Consider the following 13,101-nt stretch of genomic DNA (forward strand, 5'->3'; position numbering starts at 1 on the left):
TTCGGCTTTTTCCCCCAAGTGTCGCCAGCCAGCCACGTTGGCTTAGAACAACCTGCTCATAAAGGGGATCTTGTGAGACTCCCTGTGTTTTCTGGGACTAGCCCAAGGACAGATCTCCTATGATGGGATCCCCGGGGTGCAACCTGGACTGTGGGACAGCTGAGCCCTCCGTCCCACCAACCTGGGGTATCCCTCTCACACTGTGATACTGAATGAAGCCACTAACCTCTGGCAGGTCCTGGGCTTACACACACACACAGGCAGGGACACACCCAGCTGAGTTATATAAATAAACTCCCAGTCGCTCATAAGTAACGCTCGATAGGCTCAAGCCAATTCCCCCCAGCTCCCCAGCCTTGCACCCCAGAACTGCACCATACTGCCCTGATCCGAAGCTTGGCCCTTAGTTTGATCTCTTAGCGACAGACCAGTGTGCCTGGAGAAAGTGTTCTATCTCCCATTAGTCATCTGTCTCCTGATCTGTCTGTCTACCATCTACCCATCCACCCTGGGCATTTACAGGGTATCAGACCCTAGAGAGACCTGGGCATTATCCCTCATTTTCTTCCTAATTAACTACATTTTTTCAAATATGCATAAATGCGCAGAGCAGCTAATTCCTCTTTGACTCAGCGGAGAGCCCAGAAGTTCTCATCTCCCATTGGGAAGGTCCCTTAATTGCTGTTTACTCCCGAAGCTAGATAAATAGCAGAGAAGCGCAGACATGGAAAGAGAGAAATTGGTTAGAGTGTCTCCGGTCTCCAACCTGTTTGCATCCAGATGCTGCTTCTCCCCTAGAGGCTGAGCGAACCCCCTGGGATTGCACAGAGCTCTATTATAAGCAATGCACACCACTGTCAGCTCTCGGTGTGGGATGTTGCTGCAGATGCTGGGGTGAGAGAAGTGTTGGACACAGCTACCTGAGGGGGATTCCCAGGGAAGACGCTTCCATCTAAAAAATCACAGGTACCATCTCTCTCTTTTTGACAAACCCAGTGCAACCTGGATGTGATGGGACAGAGAATAGGGTTGTGGTCCTTTCCAATCTATACATCCATTAAAAATCCTAGGGCCCTTGGCACAAAGGATGAGTTTGATCCATTATCATGGGCCAAAATGTCCCTCTTTACTATGCCCCCCCACCCGCCCCGGATTATGGCCTCCAGCCCCAAACTGGCTGCATTTCACTGGAACGGTGGATCCTTTAGGATGAAAAGTGTTACTAGGTGTCCAATACAAGGCCAAATTCGGAGGCTGTGGCTGGAAGTTCACTTAGGCCTCAATGCAGCAAAATTCCCCTTGGAGAAAGAACTGAGTAAAGATTTTGGGATCCAGCTTTGGGATCCAGCACAGGCACGGTTACATCCTCCTCCTGCAATGTGGGGCTCTGGCTATTATCGGGGGTGGTGGGGACTGTTACCTGACTTTAATGTGCTGGAAAGCACGGAGGTGGTAAGGCTCCTCACTAGAATAAGTATAAGAATTTTTCAACATGGGCAAGACATAATGTCTCCTAGCATCATTTGAGAATTTGGCTGAATCGTTATGCCTGAAGCTTTCAAAATGCAATTCATCCAGAAGCAGACACGCAGCATGGGAAATTTCAGTCCAAATGGTTAATGTTTGGCAAACTTATAAGCAACTGAAAAATAGGTCTTCTAATTGAAGGAATGAGACACCCTTAACTAACCGTGGTGCCACAAAACCATCTACAATGACCAATCCATGTGTGAATGCCATTCAGCGAAGCTCTTTGCTCCAACAGTGTCTGTGGCAAGGAGTTCCACAGGCCAAATATGTATTATGTAAACAGTTTTCTTTTAGCAGTTCAAACTTTCAATGTACTTGAATGTTTCCAGGTTCATGTGTTATGAAACACAGTGAATAGAAATGACAGATCAAATTTGTTTTCAATAGGTTCATAGGGTTTAAGGCTATTTGATCATCCAGCCTGACATCCTGTATAACACAAGCCATTCAATTTCACCCATTTGCCTGTGAACTGAGATCCATGTCTTCTATGTGACTAAGGCCTGGTCTAGACTTGGATTTTATTTCAAGGAATCCTGGAGGCACAGGTTGAGAAGGTATTGCAGGGGTCATCTCCTCTAACCCCCTGCCAACATGCAGGGTTGGTTGTGTCTAAACCAACCCATAGAGATGGCTATTTAGCCTCCTTTTCAAAACCTCCCGCAAAGGAGCTTACACAATCTCCTGAGGCATCTGTTCCAATGTCCTCCTGTTCTTAGAATTTGGCACTTTATCTGATATTTAACCTAAATCTGCTATGCTCTACTTTGAACCCACTGTCTCTTCTCCTGCCCTCTGCGGTAAGACAGAACAACCTTTCTCCATCTTTTTTATGGAGGCCTTTCAAGGATCTGAAGACCACTGCCATGTCCCCCTTCAATCTCCTCTTTCGCAAGCTAAATGTACCCAGTTCCTTCAGCCTTTGCTGAAAAGACTTGAATTCCATCCCTTGGATCCTCTTTGTCTCTCACCTCTGGATCCTTTCCAGTATCTCTACATCCTTCCTATACATTGGAGACCCAAACTGGACACTATACTCCAGCTGAGGCCTGGCCAGCGTGGAGGAGAGTGGTTCTATCACCTCCCGTGACTCGCATGCTATGCCTCTGCTAATGCAACCTAACATTGCATTTGCTTCTTTTGCAAAAGCAAAGAAATTGACACCCCTGAGAGATGTAGCTATATCAACCTAACCCCGGTGTAGAGAGCAGGAGCTCTACTGAAGAATTCTTCATTGACCTAGTTACCGAGAGGTGGATTACCTACGATGACAGGAGATTCTCTGGTGTTGGTGTGAGAATTGTCTAGATTGAAGTGCTATGGCAGCACCGCTGTTCTGCAGACACGAGGAGCTGGAGATTCCACCACTTCCCGTCGCAGTTTGTTTTTATGGTTAATACCCTCAGTGATAAACACTGGTTCCTTATTTCCAACTGGAATTTGTTTGGATTCAGCTTCCAGCCACTGGGCCTTGCTGTGCCTTTCTCCGCTAGATTACAGAGCCCATTGGTGTGCAGGGTTTTCTCCCCATGAAAGTATCCACTTGATAGTCTTTTTGGTAAGATAAATATCTGAAGTTTTTTACGTCCCTCTCTCTCTGCCAGGCATTTTCTGCAGCCTGAAATAATTTTTGTGACTCCTTTAGCATTGTCACCAATTATTTAACATCCTTTTTGAAATGTGAACCCAAGAACTGGACACAGTTGTTTTCACCAAAATCATGTGCAGAGGTAAAATCCTTCCAATGATCCAACTCACCACTCCTTCATTTATGCATCCAAGGATCACATCAGCCCTTTTGGCCAATGCATCGCACTGGGAGCTCACAATGATCTGGTTGTCCACATTGACCCCTAAATCCTTGTCAGGTTTCCTTCATTCGATAATACAGTGCCCTAGTCCGTGGGTCTAGCCTGCATTCCCCGTTCTGAGAGGATCGCTTTGCATTTGACTGTATTAAAATATTTTGTTTGTTTGTTTGTTCGGTCCCAACTCACCAAACGCAGTGATTTTCTAATTGCTTTCAGATCCTTGATGAAAATATTGAATAGTACTTGGCTTAGAACTGCTCCCTGAAGAACCATACTAGAAATCGCCCGATTCACTGACAATGACAAATTGAAAACTGCTTTCTGAGATCTGTCAGTTACCCAGATTTTTGTGCATTTGACATGTGCTCTACTGATATTGTATTGTATCTATATTTTTAATCAGAATATTTTCCCTACTGAAGCAAATATCTCAAAGAAATCAGAGTCTATTGGATCTGTACAGTTCCCTTGATCAACCAAACATGTATTCTCATTAAAAGGATGAAATAATGAACAGACTTGTTTGAACAGACTTGTTTTGCACACACCCTGTTGTTGTGTGGCATTAGTTATATTCCTGGACTTGAACTAATCCCACACCAGCTTTTCCATTGTTTCCCAGCTTTGTCAAATCTTTTTTTTTAAACTTTCCCTTTTTTTAATAGTTTACATTTAACACAGAACTGTCCTGTATTTGCCTTTTTTTGTTTTTTTTTGTTTTTTTTTGTTTTTTTGTTTGGCTTTGCTGCTGTCTGATTGCGTACTTCTGGTTTTGAATGAGGTGTGTGGTTGATGGGTCAACTAGTAACTCTGGTGTTTGTCACTCTAAGGTTCTACTCTAGATGTGTTTAACAACGTCCTTGACAGCTAATGGACTGGAAAGTATTTTGTCAACTCTTTTGATTTAGGTACTTCATACAGCTTCTTTCCAAATTCAGAACAAAAATATTTCTTCAACACATTTTCCTTTTCGGCAACATTAAATAGATGCCTTGCTACCTCTAGGAATCAGCCTATAGCTTTCCTAGGATTTATTTTTTTCCATAATATTCTTAAAAAGCTCCTTTTTGTGATCCTTAGCCCTTTTTTTTCCTTTTCTCACTTTTGCTATATATTGCTACCTCCACCCTCGCCACCGCAATTGCTCCCTTCGCTTTGCCACTGGTCTGGATTTTTAGCCAAAATTGTCAACTTTCTTGATTGTAAAATCGTGGTTTTCTGTCTCTCTAATAAACTCTTCTTAAAGAAATCTCAATTTTCCTTCCCATTTCTCTGTCTAAATTTTTCCTCCCAATCAGTTTTGCTGATTATTTTCCTTAGCTTTGGGGAATCAGCACCTTTGAAGCCCTAAGTGTCTATAGATATTACTGGCTGGGAACTGGTCTATGTTTGTCCATTTGATTGTAATCAGTTCCATTCATAGCATCATAGAATATCAGAGTTGGAAAGGACCTCTGGAGGTCATCTAGTCCAACCTCCAGCCCAGAGCAGGACCAATCCCAACTAAATCATCCCAGCCAGGGCTTGGTCAAGCCTGACCTTAAAAACTTCTAAGGAAGGAGATTCTACCACCTCCCTAGGTAATGCATTCTAGTGTTTCACCACCCTCCTAGTGAAAAAGTTTTTCCTAATATCCAACCTAAATCTCCCACACTGCAACTTGAGACCATTACTCCTTGTCCTGTCCTCTTCCACCACTGAGAATAGTCTAGATCCAACTTCTTTGGATCCACCTTTCATGTAGTTGAAAGCAGCTATCAAATCCCCCCTCATTCTTCTCTTCCGTAGACTAAACAAGCCCAGTTCCCTCAGCCTCTCCTCGTAAGTCATGTGTTCCAGACCCCTAATCATTTTTGTTGCCCTTCGCTGGACTCTCTCCAATTTATCCACATCCTTCTTGTAGTGTGGGGCCCAAAACTGGACACAGTACTCCAGATGAGGCCTCACCAATGTCGAATGGAGGGGAATGATCATGTCCCTCGATCTGCTGGCAATGCCCCTATATATATATCCCAAAATGCCATTGGCCTTCTTGGCAACAAGGGCACACTGTTGACTCATATCCAGCTTCTCGTCCACTGTCACCCCTAGGTCCTTTTCTGCACAACTGCTGCCAAGCCATTCGGTCCCTAGTCTGTAGCGGTGCATGGGATTCTTCCGTCCTAAGGGCAGGACTCTGCACTTGTCCTTGTTGAACCTCATCAGATTTCTTTTGGCCCAATCCTCCAATTTTTCTAGGTCCCTCTGTATCCTATCCCTACCATCCAGTGTATCTACCACTCCTCCCAGTTTAGTGTCATCCACAAACGTCCTGAGGGTGCATTCCTTTATTTTGTTCTCCTCTATTATATGCCCTCTTTTTTGTCTCTTCTCTAAACTGACCAGGCCCGGATTTTTTTATCTGCCCGCATAGGGTAGTCTCCCCCATTCTTATAGCCTGTCTCAGAAATCCCCTTTCTATCTGCTGTATCCTTTATACGGACTGAGTGTCCAAAAATGAGCGCATGGCCAGATCAGGTTATACTGCATCCCATTCTCTAGACATCCAAACATTCTGTTGTTTTGACTACTGCAGTGAATAAGCAGGTTTTTCCGTGGAGCTGTAATCAGTGACACCCAGGTCTTTCCTCTGAGGTGTGTTCTAGTTACGATGTGTTCGCCTGGCACATGTCTTTGCAAATCTTTGGGTTTTATTTCCACTCTCAGATTTTGAGCAAGCAGGGGAACTCCCTACAGCATGGACTCTCTAGCCTGGCTTTCATTGCCTTAAGGTTACATTTACACTGGCAGAGTTTTTTTGCCAAAAGTTTGATTTTTCCATCTCCATTTCTGCTCAGCTCGCCATCTCTGTCTTCAGGAATGGATCCCGCGCTGCTCTCCACTGCTCTGCTAGCTCTTAGGAGCACACCACGAATGGCAGGGGAATCAATCTTGAAGTTGCGAAGGTAATAGGAGTCCCAATTGCCTGACATGCTCCCCGAAATGGATAGCAGCAGTGTTAGATTGCTTTTGCCATTCACAGAAGAGCTGAATATTATGGAATGTTTCTTTTTGGCTTGGGAAATTAGCACTCAGTGGTGGGATCTCATCGTTATGCAGGTCAGGGATGATGAGCAGTGGCTTCAGAAATCTAGGATGCAGAAAGCCACTTTCCTGGAACTGTGTACTGAGCTGATACCAGCCTTGTTGTGTTAGGATACCAAAATGAGAGCTGCCCTCTGGGTGGAGAATCACGTAGCGATTGCAGTGTGGAACCTAGTGACTCCAGGCTGCTACCACTGGGCCACATATCAGTTTGGAGATGGAAATTCAACGATAGGGGCTGTGTTACAGCAAGTGTGTGGGGCCATTTATCACATCCTACTACGAAGGACTGCTACTTTTGGCAATGTGCATAAAATTGTGGATTGCTTTTCAGAAATGGGTTTCCCTAATGGTGGATAGGAGAGAGATGGTATGTACATTCCAATTTTGGAACCAGACCACCTTGTGATGGAGTACATCAGTCGGAAAGGGTGATTCTCCATGTTCTTCCAAGTGCTCTTTGATCACCACAGGTGTTCACTGACTTCAATGCGGGGTGGTCGGGAAAAGTGTGTGACACACAAATGTTCAGGCAGACAGGGCCTTAGAGAAATCTGGAAGTGGGGACTTTCTTCCCTGACCAGAAGATCCCTGTAGGGCTTTTAAAAATCCCATAGTTATCTTGGAGGCCTGACGTACCGCTTCATGCCATGGCTCATGAAGCCATACATGGAAAACCTGGATCACAGCAATAAGCATTTCAACAATTGGCTGAGTAGGGATAGGATGACCATGGAATGTGCATTTGGCAGATTAAAGGCATGCTGGTGATGCCTTTACGGCAGGTTAGACCTCCATGTGGATAATATTTCCATGGTCATAGCCACGTGTTGCACATCACATAATATTTGTGAAGTAAACGGTAAAAAGTTTGCACGGGAGTGGACTACTGAGGCAGAACATTTTGCTGCTGATTTTGAGCATCCAGATACCAAGGCTGTTAGAGGGAAACACTGGGGGGGCAATTTGGGAGGCTTTGAGGCAGCATTTTCAAGGTTAGTACCAGTAATGTTTGTTGCTGTGATTGGGATTGTAATGCATTATGTAGTCCAGTTTTGGTAGGGTAAGAAGCAGTTGTGCTTCTTCAGACTCAAGATTCAATGTAAGGAAATGATAAAACTGCTTGTTTGTTTCCTGATGCCATCTGCTATCATAACTTGCATGGAAACAGATAAAGAGTGCTTATTTTGCAAAGAACTTTGTTTTATTGCCAAAAAAACCACAAGAATACGTACACACAGAGAGACACCTGTACATTTCTGGGTGCAGGGGAGAGACACGTACCCGGGGAGAGTTGACTCTTGGAGGTGAGCATAATTCCAGCTGTCATTTGAAGAGCTCTCTGCAGGGGTGAAGTGTGGGGGAAAGCCTGAAATCCCAGAAATCAGAAAGGGATGTGTGGGTAAAGTCTGGGGAAGGTATGGGAAAGATCTCTGAATGTGCCGAAGGGGCGGGCAGACACGCAATCTGCTCGTTTTGGAGGGTTACAAGGGACTGCAGCATGTTAGTTTGGTGCTCCAAAACTTTTATCAGCCTCTCTGTTGCGTCCCGACTGTATGCCTCATTTTCTTTTCTTTCCTGCTTGTCGCTTTCCCTCCACGCCCTGCTTTCCCTCTTGTCTATATCAAAGAACTACTGCATCTCCCAGAAGATATCTCCCTTGTGCCGTCTTGGGTGCTTTCTTATCTGGCAGAAATGCTCAGCTGGAGTGGAGGGGGTGCCTCCTTTCCAGGTCATACCTGGTGAGTCACAAGTAACAACAAACTGAAGCATTATTGTTAACTCTACGTACAGCACTGAAACACTCCATTAAAATACACCATTGGTAACACACCAATCACTTTCTGATTGTCCCTTGACAAGCACACATGCCGGGAAACACTGAAAGGATGGTGAGTGTACCCAGGACTGGAGGGCATTGTGCGTGGGAGAAAAGCATTGTGAAAGGGGACAGAGGGCACTTCTCATGGGATAACAGTGAAAAGTTTCCCAAGCATTTCCACAGGCAAGAGTCATTGTGGCAGATATCTCTCTCCTGAGGGGAAGCAAGGAAGCAAGGATGCATCTACTACATGCTTGCGGCTTCCACCCCGATCCCTATGCTGCTCATCTGTGTGCTGCTTTAGTCCTTGCCCAAGTAATTGCAGAATGGGGTGGGAAAGTGTCCCTCAAAGGGGAAAGGAATAAAGGAGCTCTGCTAGGGACCCTCTGGCACAGGATTGTGGAGTACCTGCAGAAAGCTTGCTGGAGAACTCTTTGGAGGAATCCTGTGAAATCTCAGTGTGCATCAACACCCTGTTCCACCATGCTCCTTCGCTGCACAGGGAAATGCCCAGCACACAGAAACACAGCCAGCCTTGTACATTTCTCCTGTACACACTTCCACACTTCACAAAGCAAATCCATTTACCAGGGAGTCTGTTCTCCTTCTTCTGGCTCACCTAACTGTAACTGCTGATACTGTTTGGACACCTCCAGAGTGGAGAAGAGCTCCTGACTGTGTACGGGGAGACTATGGCAAACCAGTAAAGTGCCTGAAACCACTATGACTTATTGCTAAAACCAACCAAGTCAGCAGGCTTAGTTTAACCAAGGCAGGAGTGGAGGGGGAGGGGGGTTTGGGTGCCAGAGAGAGGGCAGCTTGACCCCGCATCCTTCCTGACAAGAACTGTGTTGAAGTGGCTGATACATGCATTTTAGAAGAGCAGGATGTGCCCCAGGAATGTCTATTATGGCCTCAAGGCTGAAAACTCTGGAAAAAGCCACACCTGGTTCATGGATAATCAGAAGGAACCTCTCGCTTGACCATTGACACTGCTTATTTAACAAGTAAGCAGTTGGGATGATTTGATTGGGGATTGGTCCTGCTTTGAGCAGGGGGTTGGTCTAGATGACCTCCTGAGGTCCCTTCCAACCCTGATATTCTATGATTCTATGGTTCTAAGTTTGCTTTAAGGGACCTGTCATTCTATTAGTAATGTATAAAGAAGGGGAAAATGTTTGAGGTGCGGGGACTCTTCAGGACTGGACTCTCTCTCTGGGTGCATCTTGTGTTTCCCACCAGCAGAAGGGCTGCCACACGAGAGCCACACTCAGGTTTGGTAATTATCAAGGGTTGTGGGTGTTTTAGTAACCTGTTGTGGACGTGTGTATAGGTGCTTGACACTAAGTAAAGTTTAGCTTTAAGTGAAAGCGCTCTTGTGTTGTCCTGTTTGTGCCAGCCATCTATCGGTCGGATGGCCATGTCTCCCCTGATTTAATTCCTGACACCACCTCGCACAGAGGAAAAGTTACCAAGAGCTTTGGGTTCCAAGAACCCCTGGTAACAACTGGACAAAGAACTGAGAAATGCTGGCACGGGCTCCACATCTTCTAATGCCTCCAGATCTTCATCAATTACTTTCTCTTCTGGGTTAAGTCCAGTTTGAATCGGATCCAGCCCCGCTGAAGTATCCACGGGGGTCTTGGTTGTGGAGGTGGGGTCGCTGCCAAGAATAGCGTCCAACTCCTTATAAAATGGCAGGTTTGGGGCACAGCACTGGACTGACCATTTGCCTCCCTGGCATTCTGGTACGCGGGCCTCAGCTCCTTCCCCTTTGCTGTGCACTGCAGTGTGTCCTGAACACAGATCTTTCCCCACAAGCTGCATGAAATCTGCCCATCGGTATGAACGTCCCTACAGCTGGAGCACAGCTGGGAGTGCACAGCCTCCTCTCCCCAAGTACTGAGCGCATCCAGCAGATCCACAGTGGCCCAAACTGGAGAGGATTTCCTGTGTGGAGCCACCATGGCCACCTAGGAAGCTGTAATGTAAGCTCTCCATGTTGAGCAAACAGGACAGGGGATTTCTAAATTCCCTGACCTCTAAAAGGAGGGGTGGAAGGTGTTCACCTCGATGCAGGACAGGGCAGTTGAAAGTGCTTACCAGAGTGGTCAGAATGGGCATTGTGGGACACCTTCCAGAGGCCAATTACAGCAATAAAATCAAGCCCAAGGGTCTACACTGGAGCCTCAGTGACAAAAGTTTTGCATAAAAAGCCTTAAAACTTGCATCAAGGTGGTTTTATTATCTCACTGAAACTGAGGATTTCCATCGTTAAAAGTGGCTTTGCAGTGTGTACAGGGCCACTGTTTTTTCTCCAACAGATATTTTTGGGTGGAAAAACTTGGCAGTGTAGACAAGGCCTAAGGAACAATGATGAATAACGTGTATCCACAATTGTGTTTCCTGCTGGTGTCTATTAAGGTTTCCCAGACCACGATGTGTTGGAGTTACTGACACACTGAGCACCAGAACACATGGAATTGGCATTTGTAGCATCATGTGTTCATAATTCATTTCTCTGAATCATAAAAATGTTGTTTTTCAGTCTGTGAAGGGCGACCAATCTGCTTCACCCATGAGAACAGTCTACAGTTGTGCATATAGTGTCTCATATTCACATTGTCTCTCCATCCAGGCATTTGTACTGCGACCATCACCCTAGAGGCTGGGCACATACGGGAAGTCAGTGGGACATACGATACATGCAGGAGACACCGTTCTGCCTCAGAGTTAGACAACTTCTCCCCTACTCCATGTCAGATTCCAACACAACCCACTTCACCAACCCCTCCACCTTCATCCTGCTGGGCATTCCTGGGCTGGAGGCAGCCCATGTCTGGATCTCCATCCCCTTCTGTGCCATGTATGTCATAGCCGTCTTGGGGAACTTCACCATCCTGGTCATTGTAAAGACAGAGCCAAGCCTCCATGGGCCCATGTACTATTTCCTCTGCATGCTGGCTGTCACTGACCTGGTCCTCTCTACATCCATCTTCCCCAAAATGTTGAGCATCTTCTGGTTCAATTCCAGAGAGATCGATTTCAGTGCCTGCCTCACCCAGATGTACTTCATTCACAGCTTCTCAGCGATGGAGTCTGGGATCTTTGCGGCCATGGCTCTGGATCGCTACGTGGCCATCTGCCATCCCCTGAGACATTCCACCATCCTGACAAACCTCATTGTGGCCAAGATTGGCCTGGCCATGGTGCTACGCAGTGGCATGTTTTCACTGCCCTATCCCTTCCTGGCGAGGCAATGGCCATATTGCAGAACCAACATCATCCCTCAGCACTTATGCTTGCACATGGCCGTGGTGAATCTGGCCTGCACTGACATCCGCATCAGTAGTTACTACGGACTCTTTGTGCAATTCAGTGTGATGGGTCTGGATGGGATTTTTATTGTCGCGTCCTATATCCAGATCCTTAGGGCCATCTTCAGCCTCCCCACAAAGGATGCCCGGATCAAGACTTTTGGGACCTGCAGCTCCCACCTCTTTGTCATTTTAGCCTTTTATGTCCCACGTTTCTTCACCTCCCTCCTGTACCGGTTTGGCCAGAATGTGGCTCTGAATGTCCACGTTCTCATTTCCAGCATTTACCTCTTCATGCCTCCCATGCTAAACCCCATCATCTACGGGGTAAGGACCAAACAGATCTGGGACAGGCTGCTCCGCCTCTTTATTCATGAAGGGCCCTAATGGTTTCTCCTCAGGTTCTGACTCTCAGATTGAGCGACGTGCAGACCTGGCTGGTTATATGGTGCTGGACTCTCTTCTCTGAATCACTGAGTGGACAGTCAAAGCAACATGTAATCCTTTTGTGGCCTTACTGTGCTGTGTGTGAGTGTGAGAAATTGGTCTGTGTACAATTTATTAATTCATAGGGTTTTCAACTTTCTAATTGCTGATAACTGGATCCCTGAGGCCCACTGCCCTGCTCAGCCTGTACCTGCAATGACCTGCCCCACTTCTTCTAAAATGCCCCTCTCCCATCCCAGCTCTTCTCCGAAGGCCCCATCTCTGTTCCTATCTCCTCTTATCCCCAACCCCGTCCACTCCTGATTCATACCCACCTCCCTCCTCACCCCCGCAGCTGGGCTCGCTCTGCTCCGTTGCGGGGACAGAAACTGCTTCAGCCTGACAAGGAGCCTTCAATGAGCTCAGCGAGGACACAATGCTGGGGCCAAGGGGACAGTGAGAAGTGGAGGGGGAAGCCAGGAATCCTTATAAAAGCAGCTGAGGTTGGGAGCAGGTACTCAAAGAATCAATCCTGAAGCACTTACATGACAGGAAAGTGATCAGGAACAGTCATTATGGATTCACCAAGGGAAGGTCATGCCTGACTAATCTAATTGCCTTCTATGATGAGATTACTGGTTCTGTGGATGAAGGGAAAGCAGTGGATGTATTGTTTCTTGACTTTAGCAAAGCTTTTGACACAGTCTCCCACAGTATTCTTGTCAGCAAGTTAAGGAAGTATGTGCTGGATGAATGCACTATAAGGTGGGTAGAAAGTTGGCTAGATTGTCAGGCTCCACGGGTAGTGATCAATGGCTCCATGTCTAATTGGCAGCCGGTGTCAAGTGGAGTGCCCCAGGGGTCGGTTCTGGGGCCGGTTTTGCTCAATATCTTCATAAATGATCTGGAGGATGGTGTGGATTGCACTCTCAGCAAATTTGCAGATAATACTAAACTGGGAGGAGTGGTAGATATGCTGGAGGGCAGGGATAGGATACAGAGGAACCTAGACAAATTGGAGGATTGGGCCAAAAGAAATCTGATGAGGTTCAACAAGGATAAGTGCAGGGTCCTGCACTTAGGACGGAAGAACCCAATGCACAGCTACAGA

General features: G+C 46.4%; 1 protein-coding gene across 1 annotated transcript; it reads left to right on the plus strand.

Annotated features, from left to right (window-relative positions):
• Window positions 1-10,952: 10,952 nt before the first annotated feature.
• LOC140905021 (olfactory receptor 52R1) lies at window positions 10,953-11,951 on the plus strand. Its single transcript, XM_073327527.1, has one exon. It carries the CDS (start codon window positions 10,953-10,955, stop codon window positions 11,949-11,951), a length of 999 nt encoding a protein of 332 aa, XP_073183628.1.
• Window positions 11,952-13,101: the final 1,150 nt, after the last annotated feature.

The sequence above is a fragment of the Lepidochelys kempii genome, chromosome 1, assembly GCF_965140285.1.
Source record: "Lepidochelys kempii isolate rLepKem1 chromosome 1, rLepKem1.hap1, whole genome shotgun sequence".
In the NCBI taxonomy this organism is placed as follows: domain Eukaryota; kingdom Metazoa; phylum Chordata; order Testudines; family Cheloniidae; genus Lepidochelys; species Lepidochelys kempii.

Coding starts and splice junctions, on each gene's coding strand:
- LOC140905021 (XM_073327527.1), top strand. CDS start 10,953: ATGCAGGAGACACCGTTCTGCCTCAGAGTTAGACAACTTCTCCCCTAC.